Source organism: Hirundo rustica, chromosome 6 (genome assembly GCF_015227805.2).
Source record: "Hirundo rustica isolate bHirRus1 chromosome 6, bHirRus1.pri.v3, whole genome shotgun sequence".
In the NCBI taxonomy this organism is placed as follows: Eukaryota; Metazoa; Chordata; class Aves; order Passeriformes; family Hirundinidae; genus Hirundo; species Hirundo rustica.
Window position 1 is genome coordinate 29008943 of NC_053455.1, and position 12283 is coordinate 29021225.

General features: G+C 47.9%; 1 protein-coding gene across 1 annotated transcript; it reads right to left on the reverse strand.

The window, feature by feature from the left end:
- Window positions 1–3949: 3949 nt before the first annotated feature.
- Window positions 3950–6137, reverse strand: RIOX1 (ribosomal oxygenase 1). The gene has a single exon (XM_040066767.2). The coding sequence runs from the start codon at window positions 6135–6137 to the stop codon at window positions 3987–3989; it is 2151 nt and encodes a 716-aa protein (XP_039922701.1). The 3' UTR covers window positions 3950–3986.
- Between the last annotated feature and the right edge of the window lie 6146 nt (window positions 6138–12283).

Sequence of the window (12283 nt, forward strand, 5' to 3'; positions counted from 1 at the left end):
GGCCCAGGTACTGAAAACGTGACAGGGCTGAGAGGCGGCTGCCGGCTCTGAGCTTTGCCCCCTGTGTACCAGGCTGGCCTGGAGGACACCTGCAAAATGGAGAAACCCAGGTCTGCTCGTTCAGCTGGCACGGGGCAATGGTGTTCACAGAGGAGGTGGCAGCCCTCCAGGTCTGACAGAAATGGTGCTCCCTGGCCCCTGGTTTTGGCCTCACAAAGAAATTGGGGGTGCTGGTGGCAGTTCATTGTACACACGTGTTTTGGAGTGAATGTGACTTCTCTGCTGAGGAGGAGCAGGATGCCCTCAGGGCCTTCCCACCAACAGGCCCTTGATCCGCCCTGGGGTGGGAGAGCGGTCAAGATGCAAAACCTGCCTCTAACCAAAGCACAGCAAATGACTACACGGCTTTCAAATTTCAGACTCTTTATCACAATTCTCACCCCAGTAACAAAGACGGCATAAATTCCTGTTGCTTCCCACAATGGGAATGCTTCTCACTGGGGAAGCAACAGCCATGATGTTCTTCAGGAAGGCAGCCATGGCAAGGGACACTTCGGCTCCTTTGGAGAAACTGAGCAGGCCAACCCCTGGACCCTTCACCTGGGAGAGAGGAGGAAATGCTCATCAGTGCTGATCTGAAAAGGTTCATGGAGGGGAGGATTGTCTAATGCTAAGAGTTTGCAGAACCACATGAAGAATGTGACTGCAATATTTACTTTTTTCTTCTGAACAAATGACAAGCATCTCCTACACAATTTTTTTTTCTATTCCCATGCAAAATATTCCCTTATGATAGCCAAAAGAGAACAAGCACAATGACACCATTTGAGGTCTGGTTGCAAGAGAAAAGCAAGATTATTTAGAGCTAATGTGGAAACGTTTTGGTAGTGGGAGGCTGTAAGGAGGGGATTTGCGCTCCCCTATATTGGACAGAGACCGTTTCAGCCAGCTCAGAGTTGTACCTGATGCTGCCCAAAGATGAGGGGGAGGTGTTTTTAATTTTGTTTTAATATCTCACTGTCTAGTCTGTTATTTACTGGCAATAAATTAAATTAATCTTCTCTAAGTCAAGTCTGTTTTGCCAGTGATGTTGGGCAAAATACTGATGAATTACTGCCTGTCCTTATACTGACCTGTAAGGTTTCTTTTCTTAGCTTCTCCACCTCTCCTGTTGCTAAACAGGATTGAAAGAGTGGCTTGGCAAATATCCAACAGCCAGCCAAGGTCACATCCCCCCCACCCCCCCAAGATGGCTACCAGTAAAGGCTTTTTTCTTTATATTTTCTAGATAAGGGTTCATATGTGGGTATATATGGTGACAATTCATGAAAACTGCTTCAATAAAATGCATGTGTCTCTTCTCCACAACCTCCCTGCATTGTTAGGTCTCAGTCACTTGGAGATGGTGGTATCTGAATAGTACCCATGCTCTGCCCTTCCAGTGCATATCGGTTTGATCCTTCCCCTTTCCTAAGTGAGCATTCTGGCAGGTGCTAGCTAAACCAGATGAGTATTTCTGCAGCTTTCTCAAAAGTGGCAAAGTGACAGGCACATGTGAGACTGCCAACTCCCCACTTTTTGTGCCCCATGTAGTTGTTGTGAAACTCAATGATCATTATGTCCTTTAAAAAGATGCTGTTCCTATGCCCCAAGAGTCTCATTATGAGAGCAAATAAAGGCTTACTCTCTCAAAATTCTTCTCTCCTGCTCAGCTCCGCTTGGAAAAATTGGTGGATGTGCTCCCTGTTCCTTCACTTGTGTTTCTGCACTGCTTGGAAGCCCATGAAGAAACCCTCAGCACAGTTCTTGCCTTACAGCATGCAGAACATTCCCCTCCAATAGCCATGGTGTGGCCTCTGGAGAACATGACACTGCCCCATGCCTGTGGTGTCTGTGCTGTGCTGTGCTGTGCTGTGCTGTGCTGTGCTGTGCCGCCTGTACAACGTGGCCTTCAGGCCTGTGCTGTCCTGCACAGATCCCAAGCCATACAGGAAACTCAGCCAGCTCTTCCTTCCAGAGCGGACCACAGGCAGCTCCCACCCAGGACCTGAGCTAACACCACTTACATGGCTCTGGCCTTATCGAACAGTGCACAAAGACATTCCCTTGCAGACATTGTTTCTGTTTGACTGTAGATATGCTAAATAGAGCTGTTTCCTTATACAAGAATCTTACAATACCTTAAAAGCCTGAAAAGGGGACAATCTCTGCTATGAACCATGTCTGCATGACATGGGGAAATGCTTCTTTACTTGGGGTTCTCAGCATCTAAAGGGATGTCAGATTAGTGTTAGCTCTAATAAATAGCATTTTTAGATGCCTTACAAAATATGAGCGCTTTTCTTACTGGGATCATAATGCACCACCACCTCCTAGTTCAAAAATGTTGGCATACTCTGCAGGTTTCAGTGAGAAATACCTTTCTGCAGAAAGAACAATGAAAAAGACAAAACTCTGTGCCTGGCTAGCCCTGCGTAAATCTGTGAGGAGTACATGTAAGGTGTCTAGCCAAGGCAGGTTTCTCCAGAATTAAAAGTTGAGGAGGAATTACCCAAATGCCCCACCCCAGCAGAACAGAGTCCAGGGAAAGGAAAAGCTAAGAAGATTTTATGCTGTCTTTGGTTGTCATTAAAGTGCTGGTGCTTGTGGTTGCACATAGAGCACAGAGCAGCCCAGGAAGGGCACCACTGACACACGAGGTATTTACCAGGATGGCTGACCCTTTGGTGAGGATGAATACACAGAGAGGCCAGAGATGTGTGGCAACAGCATTTCTGTGCAGCCATTAGCACTTCACAGAGCCAAGGGGCCTCAAAAGCACCTCAGCATGTTCTTGTGCAGTGCATTTTTATACAGCCCAACTTTCAATATTTAGTAAAAGCATACAGGCAAAAGAGGGGAGGAAAGGCTGGCACTGTTGCAAAAGGGGATCTTGAAGGACATAGTGTACACTTAAATCCCAAGCAGTTAAGAGTGCATGGGTGCCATCTTGCAAAACCTGGATAGCCCAAAAGCTCAGAGGAGCACAGGGTAATGCACCCTGCTCACTGTGAGTATAGCTTCAGGAGGCTTTAAAGACAGCATATCCCTCACTTGCTGACTGCTATGATAAAATAGCATTGTGGAAAAGTGTTTCGGGGGTTTGCCAGTACTTATGGGAACTGACCACACAGCCAGGCATGTGTTTGTGTAACTTGATAGGTCTTAAAATGAAACTGTATTCACCCAGCATGAAAATACCTCCAAACATATTGGAGGGTGCCCCATTTGCCTTGAAAAGACCAATAATTTCATGGCTATGGGTTGCTGTGGGGAAACCAGTGGGAGAGGATATTTTATTTCTATTATTGGACTGAAAAGGAAGCAGGTGAGCCTGAAGCACTTCAAATGCAACAGACCATGTTTGCCTGAGAAAATCTTACTGTATCATTCAGTAAGGGCATGGCCACACAGGGGGGTGTAATTGCCCAAACTGAGTGGGAGCTGCCTGCAGGCCCCACTTCTAGGAAGAGTAAACGTGTGACCAAGGGATCTTTACAACACACCACAGGCCTGAAGGCCACACCATATATGCAGCATAGCACAGCAAAGACACACAGAATGGTGACCATCACCAAATATGATTATGAACAGTATTTCCTGCAGCTGAGCAGGCTGCTTTAAAATACTCTGAAAACATGAAGACGATTTACAAGTTGGCAGGAAAGTTCACAACCTTCCTAAAGTTACTTAGGGTGTAGTAAGATGGCTGGTGAAAAGAAGATAACCAATTCTCTTCTCTAGGCACTCAGCCATGCAGAATTGCTCCTAGAGCAAATACTTAGTTTAATCAGAACATTTGATTTCTCTACCCATGACACAGACCTTCTACCCCCAGATGAGATGCTGAGATCTGAATCACTGATTCATATCTAGCAGGTCTAAGGCAAGACCAAGACAGAACATATTTTAAACAGGTGTGCGTTTATTTTGTGAAAAAATAAGAATTAGACTTGTGCCAGAGGCTTCTTTGTAGTCAGAATACCCTTCTCAAACAGAAGCGTAGCTAGAGAAATCTTTTCCTCCAAGGTTTCACATGGAAGGTTATCCACACTGACGTGATTTGGATAGGAAGACAGGAGAAATTCGATACTGTCTGTATACTCAGGATCTAGCTCAAGGAACTTGGGCTCTTCCTTATGATACACTCTTGAGTTTTCTGTAGTGTAGTACAGCATCACACCTGCTTCTTCATTACACAGTCTAACGATGCCGTGACGGAGCAGGCGTATTTCGGTATCTTTTGTTATCAGGATATCAACATTGCAGGGGCCTCCATCTTGCCACCGGGCCGGGAAGCCGTAGACACTCTGCGCCTTTTCACTTTGTGTGAGCACCGGAGGGAGACAGTCATGAAGAAACGACTTGGCTCTCTGATCCACAGCAGCATCGATGGGTGCATAGTCAACAAGTTTCTTTATCAGGCTCTGCACCTTCTGCACAAAGGCTGTTCGCCGAGCATCCCCTGTGTCTGAGTTAGCGACCCCCATATACTGCAGGTAGTCCATAGGAAGCCCTCGTCGGAACTCCACGTCTTCCTCCAGGGCCATCTGCAGGGCAGCTGGGATGAGCTTCTCCAGAAAGTCCCCCCAGGAATTCCTCTGGTAGGAAGACACAGTGATGTGGAGCGAATGCGCATCAGGGAGACAATCACCCTGGTGGATAAAGCCACGGGGGAAGTAGAGCAGGTCCCCGGCCTCCAGCACCGTCTCCAGCACAGGCTCGCCGAGTTCAGCCTGCGTGAGGTTTGCACTGGAGAACTGGGGCAGCACCTCAGCATCTGTTCGGGGCTTGTACACACGCCAGTGCTTCTTCCCCTCCAGCTGCAGCACGAAGGCTTCGATGTCATCATAGTGGGGGGCAAAGCCCTGAGTACCCGGGGGCGTGAGGTAGGTGTTCGCCCCCGCCATGCTGCCAAACTGCTCCTGCAGGATGGAGAGGAAGTGCCACACGGTGGGGGAGAAGGCCTGTGGGCAGAGGAGGCGCAGGGAGCAGCCGTTCTGGTAGAAGTCCCACACGACGGCGGGCAGGGCTCTGCCGGAAGGGTTGTGCGTCTCCCGCATTCCCTCGGTGTAGCTGGTCACATCCAGGTGGGTGCCGAAGTGAACCTCTCCTCCTCGCAGTGCGGCGTCGAAGTCGGCCGTGGAGAACAGCCCCGCGTAGTAGCCGGGGTCGCCCCGCCGCACCAGCAGCGGCGCCCGCTCCCAGTGCCGCCCCAGGAACTCCGCCGGCGCCACCGGGGCCAGCAGCCAGCGGAAGAGCTCGGCCGCCCGCTGCCGGCTGTCCTCCAGCCGCGCCAGCCGCCGCAGCAGCCCGGACACACCGCCGCCGGACACACCGCTGCCGGACACACCGCCGCCGGACACGCCGCCGCCGGACACGCCGCTGCCGGACACGCCGCCGCCGGACACACCGCTGCCGGACACACCGCTGCCGGACACGCCGCTGCCGGACACGCCGCCGCCGGACACGCCGCCGCCGGACACAGCGCTGCCGGACACACCGCCGCTGGACACACCGCTGCCGGACACACCCCCGCCGGACACGCCGCCGCCGGACACACCGCCGCCGTCCTCCCCGGCCGGCCGCGGGCCGCCCGGCATCGCCTTGGGGCCTCCCCTCGGTTTCACGTCAGGCGCGGCGGCCTCCGCCTCGGGACGAGGATCTACGGGGGCCTCCACGGGGAGCTCCACGCGGCTCGGGGGAGCGGCGGGAGGCGGCGCCTCCGGTACCGGGCCGCCGCCTCCCGCCCGGCCGCCCCTCAGGCGGGCCTTGGCCCGCTTGCGACCCGCGGGCAGCGGGGCCCCGCGGCGGCGCCGCTCCATCCGCCCGGCCCCCGCCATCCGGCGGTACACGGCGAGCGCCGAAAGCCGCCGCTGCTCCTCCGCCATGGCAGCCATGCCCCGCCCCGCCGCTTCCGCCGGGAGCGCCCCGGGCGCGGGATGGAGCCCGCCGCCTGCCGCCGGAAGGACGTGCTCCGAGGGTGCGGGGTGCAGAGCGTCTTGTCTTTCGTCATCACCGCCGCTTAAAATGTGCTGGCTGTATTTGCTTCCCCCGCCCCGCAGAAGAAAAGGAGAGGCGATTCCCCTTGGTACCATCCGGGCAGGTCTGTTCCGTGGCTGGGAAGCTTCGTTCTGGAAGTATGCTCTAAGCACGTTCAGAAGGTTATTTTTTTTCTGAAGGCGTACCGTAAGGATATGCTTTAAGACAGCCTGGAATTATTTTGCAACCTAATGAGGCGAGATGAGGTAACACTTATTTCATAAGGTCGTGTTGCACAAGGATTAGAAACCCAATTTGTATGGAGGCAATTCTTGTGTGCCATCTCCCCTTGTGCTTCTGACGGTGATGGCAGCTGAGAGGCTATGTCATCTCAAAAGGATCCCCCAAACCCAAAAGACCGTCATGTCGCATAGTGGGGGTTTTGTTTGTTTATTTTGTTTTCCAAAGCTACTCGCTGTCTAATAAGCTGGGCAGACCTTTGTTTCCTCCCCGTTTCTCTCCGAGGCCCGAGGCTTGCCAGGCCAGCGTTAGTGGTGCTGCGCAGCCTGAGGGCTGCCCTGCGCTTCCCCACGCCGCCGCTTCAGCATAGGAAGCTTTGCTGGAGGGGTAGAACACCTCTCCTGAGGCAAAGGTGAAAAACTGTAGGGGTTTGTATTGCCAGACTATGTTACTGATCAAGAACAAGCTTCCGTTGAAGAATTTCACTATGCAGCACTTTTGTCAGAAGAATCTTTGATGAACTGCAGTAATTCATGGGAATGAATTTTGAATGAGGATTTCATCTCCAGAGGCTGCTGTGAGTCTAAAGCATTTAACTGCAGCAATTACCCAAGTATGCCCAAGGAAACCTCTGGTTGACAGGGTGCTATTAACCTCTCACAGATAGGACTATCAGCCGCACACAATATGTTAAACAGCTAACATTCCCCAGGCACGTGCAGATTTGCTGTGTGGGCTACTTAGTGTATCAGGCGTAGGATATAAAGCTGAAAAGAGAATTCTCACCATTTTCCAGGTTTCAATCTAGACCTTTTTTTCATAATTTCAAATTTTACCACAATTCAAGAGCAGAAATCAGTTAGTCCTAATGAGGGTAAGCTGTTAAGTCTCAATTCTAGAATAGATGCAGATATGTTAAAGGTGTAGGGTTGTTTGAATTGCCTTGAAAACAACACAGATCAGTCTCAGAGAGCACCAATGTGCTCTAAGCAATGAAGGCCTTTTTTTGTATATGTGCAAGAACAACTATTTCAGTTTTGGAGGTATTTTTCTGACGGAGTTCTTCGGGCACAGCCTTCGCAGCCAAAGCTGCGTGAAGAGCGACAGCGGTAGAAGACTGTCCTGTTTGTGCCACGATGGTTTTAGTTAATGGAGACGGATTTTAGGCGTGCACCGGCAGCACTTGAGTGCTCGCATTTCACGCCTGGACCATCTCCGTCTTTGCCAGCAGGTGGCAGAGGCCGACCGGCGCTCTGCAGCCCTGCGCTGGGAAACGCGCCCAGGGGACGCCGCATCTGCCTGGAGAGGTGACCCGCGGGGCGGGGATCGCAGCGACCGGGAGCGCAGGCAGCCTGTGCGTGCGTGTGTACGCTGCAAGAGAAGGGAAGGGCGAACTCTATTTCAATCCACTCTTTGTCTCCCCAAGGTTAAGCCCTGCTTACCAGAATAATCTTATCTGCTGAAACCATTTCAACAGAATTGGACCCTTAACAAAATCGAAATGCAAGCGCTTCAAATATGGTAAAAGTTAGGCTGTTGTAGGCTTTAATTATATGTAAGCATGGCTAAACAGGCTTGGCGGCGGGGGGGGGGGGGGGGGGGGGGGGGGGAAGACTTTTGAAAAACCTGGGCCTCTGGATTGTTATTTTGTTACTGCTTAATTTACTGGAGTGCAATCCTTCTGAGAAGAAGCCGGGCGCCGTGCACAGAGCCTGACCTGAGTTACACCAGGATATCTGTAATGACAGCAGCAAAGCTGTTCTGGATGTTTACCAGTACAGGAGGTTCAAAGTCTCATTTGATGGCCCTGATCTTCATAGGGATGTCACTTTCTACTGCTGAGAGGTAGTTGATTGACATTGGATTTTTTTTTTTTTTGATGTATAACAGTCTCTGAGTGAAGGACACAGTGGAAAATAATAGTGGTTAAGTCTCTAGAACAAGAAAACATTTCTTTCGACAATTTTGTCTCTCTAATAATAAATGCTTTCAAGAATAAAGAATATTGCTATTTTTTTGCGTCACACAAGAAAGGGTTTTGACCTAGGGCAAAAAAAGAGAGCTTCAGTATCACTTACCGAGTACTCAACTGGTTTAGGAGTAGCCACAAGGTTTACATGACGTTTGCATTCATTGTCCAGTATTTCAAGGGAATTTGTCTAAAGAAATAAGTGTCATGTACAGCTCTTTAAATAAACAAAAGGAAAGTAATACAGATCTCTGAATGATTAGGTGATCCCTAGTTGCTGCTCACATAGCCAGAGTAGCAACTGGAGGCTCAATTAAATTTCTTAATTAGAATTTAGCACAAAGTTACTTGGATTTTATGAACATATAAGCTGCATTGCCAAGAGCCACATGTGTTTTATATAAGAGGACATATAAATGTGGGGAGTACAACCTATTAGAGAGTCACAAGTGACTTCAAAAGAGGTAAGTAAATGGCACATTAAAGAGATGTAGGGTTCATTTGATATTTTAACCATGCCATTCAAATAATGGAAATCTCAGATTGAAAGAGCAGTTTGGGTAAGGCCTGATCCTCCAAAGCTGTGTCTTCACTAATGACTGGAAAGGGCCAAATTCTTTGCAGTTTCCTGTGTATTGGATACTTAGTTGTTCACCACGTGCAAACTTTGTGTTCCTGGCAAACCATTAATGTAAACCAGTCACTTTTAGAAAGTTACGCCCAGCTTAGTAGTTTTTCTCATTATTACTTTGCTGGCAACCTTCCTTTTGCACTATCAGTTTTGTTCTCATGCCAAAAGTTATACCTAGTAAGAATAAAGAGCATTTCAAGCCTTCACTAACAGGTTTGCTTAGCTGACAGTCTTTCTCATACAGCATGGCTACATCCACTGTGTCATCACTGGAAGGACACTGGGTTGGATTGTGAAGCCTGCTCCTCGTGAAAGCTATAAAGTTCACTGCCAGATAACAAGACTGAAAGCTAATTCAGGAACTGTTTCTCAAGAGCTATCTTCTGGCCTCCCTCATCAGACTGAATGCACTCACTCACTGAAGCATCTTTTGGCAGCGGCTTTGGCCTCCCTCCAGCTGTTTCTCTCTTCTTGGCACGTTTCTTATTCAGTGACTGGTTGTGGTCTTTAATTCTGGCTATCTTGTACAAGGAGCCCCCCCTGAAAAAAGAAGCCTTCCCTGCCATAGACTAGCCAAATTAAAGCATATTTTTAAAAATATAATTAGAAGGTCCTGTCCTCCCTATGACATTATCTTTTGGAGGGATTTGGAAGGACAGACATTTTCTTTTGTACTATGTGACACTAAAGCAGATACATGGAATTAAAGCTGAATTAAAATGATGTATTTGAGTAGGACCCTTGACTGAGTGTACTCACCCCCTTAACTGGGCATGTGTACTTTTAAATTTTGAAATAATGTTATGAGGGGTTTTGTGCTTTTATTAGATGCCATCTAGCATTTGGTAGCATTGAGCCGATACCATCTGCAGTGACTCCATAGGCAATGATTAAATACAAAGCTCCAGACTTCAAGGCTTCAACAGAAGGAGAGAAATAAATGGCCATGAGGAGAAAATCTCCATCCTAAAATGAAGGCAAATGAAGGAAATATTTGTCCTGTGGGATTAATCACATCTAAAGAACCAAGGTAGAAAGTACAGTCAAACTCTTCCTGCATAAACCACATATATTGTGCTAGAGAACATTCTTTTGATATGCACAGACCATGGCTCTTAACAAGCTGTTTGGCTGATGCTTTTCCGTGGAAGACAGGTTTTAAAGGATTCTTGCTCTTCATATCCTTTCTGTGCTAATGATGGCAACTGCATCGCTTTGCTCATGAAATACGTTTATGCCCACTATTTCAAGATTAACATGTAGCTGTGCTAACATAGGGCAGCACTACTCAACATTTGCTTCTCCTGTAAGCTTTTAGTCAGAAGCCTTGCAAAAAGACTTTACCTTTTGTTTCCTATACTGAAGTTTTTCTGAAGTACTCTGAAATTGCTTGCTCACCTCAGATGTAGCAGTACCAAGATGAAAATACTATGCAAACAGAATGCCTTGGTTTAGCAACCGTATTAGATCTGCTCAGAGCACGATAGGAGAAAGCCCCTGTAGTACTTGCTTATTTGCTTCCCATAGTAGATATATGTTGCTACTAGCTAAAATGGCACCTTATAGAAGTATTTTTGGACATTTCCAGTGCTCATCCACACACACAAGCTCCTATTGTTTTATATATATTGCCAAAAAGATGGAATTCCTCTTGGTGAGCATAAAAATGCATATGTGGTAGTATTTGTACCGGTATGGCTTGTTCCTAGATGGGATAATATTATGGTGTGATTAGAGAAGGGAGATTTAATCACTGACATTATGTTAGATAACCAATAGGGAAGAATGATGTTAAGCCTCTGGGTATCTGCAGTGGGGATAAAGGAGTTTGCATTGTCATGAATGTGTGCATGATATATTCTCAGGTCCTTAGGGAATAGCGTACTCTCCTGCTGTCCCACTGAGTCCAGGAAGGATCTTGGCTAGAAAAGCACAGCTGACGGGAGTCAATGGGCATGACAGGAACAGTCAAGTCCATCAATCCTGTGTATTACACAGGGACCCCTGTTCCCAGTCCCAAAGAAAAGGTGACAAGGGGCAAATTTGGTTTGGTTTCTTTTGAATGCTATGAAGTATCTTCCAGTTCTTTGTTATCCATGAGGATCAAAGCATTTGAAGCACTACTTCCAGTATCAGACCTTGGAGAAGTTCCCCCCCCCCCCCATGGAAACGCTGTGGGAAGATTGAGTACACAGAACGTGCCTTGGACTCGCAGCGTAGCACTGTGAATGTGCAGCTTGCTGTGCTGGATGCTCAGTGTGTCCAGCTAAGTGACCTCTGGGGTCATCTTCTTTCCTTTCCCACCACAGCCCCCTCTCCCTTCAGTCACTGACGACCATATGGGAAGGTCAAGTTATCAGCTGAGCAGAGAAGCAGTAATGGCAACAAATGAATTTAGCTATCTAATAAATATTTGTAAAAGCTATAAATAGCTGAAGCATACATTAGATCTTATTTACAATAGCATGTCCTGGCCTTTTCCTTTGTACTTTTCATTTGGAAGTAGAGCTCCTCAATAATATGGGAATTGTTGATTTGGAATTGAGTTTTCATAAGAAATTAAGAGCACCGTGCTTTACAAAAATTTCTATCAGAAATCCAGAGATCGTGAATAAGATGAAGTGTTACACTGAAGGTACTGGGAATGCAGTATTTGAAGTGCTATGCTAAGTCAGGAATGTTTTCATAAAAGCAGAAGAAAACTTAGGACTGGTAGAAATGTCTTATCCTCTAATAATTTTTGAATATTTGGGAGAGAAGGCAGCTCTCTGCCTTGATTGTGCTCTCCTTGGAAGGCAAAGGGATATGCAAAAAGATGTAACCCCTGCATCTTCTCAGTTTAATTTATGAACAAGGAATGACTTAGGGGTCAGAGCATCAGTCTGAAACTCAGAGTCAGTGTCATACTCATATTTCTGCCTGCGCCCTTCCTATGTAAACTTCGTAAATGATTTTTGCACATGATGCTCTGAAATTCCAAGTGCTTTCAGTTGCTTTATTTTCTGGATGTTTGCCAGCTAGCATTATGGCCCATGTTCTTTGTCGGTGTTGCTTTGCTTGATTCAGAAACAAAGAGGAATAAGGGTGTTGGCGTATGCAGGGAGAATATAATAATGCAGAGAAACATAATGTAATCTTTGCATTTCAATTACTTTTTTTTTTTCCCCCCCCCATCTGAATGCACCGGGAACTCCTTCTAGCTTGCATTTTGGATGAAGCAGCTGCTTGAAAGCCTGGTGAGAGGAGGCAGCTGTTGGAAATACGCATTCCGGTTAACGCGTTCAGGCCAAGCCCCGAATGTGTGGTCGCAAGGGTGCTGCTCCCAGAGGATTCCCCCGGGTAACTTCCCTTTGAAGCGCAGCCTCCCTGCTGGATTCCGCACCTGGCACTGTCTCCACTTTGAAAATGGAGGCATGCTAGTG

Excerpts from the sequence above, each read along its gene's own strand:
- RIOX1 (XM_040066767.2), bottom strand. The coding sequence starts at position 6,137 with ATGGTACCAAGGGGAATCGCCTCTCCTTTTCTTCTGCGGGGCGGGGGA.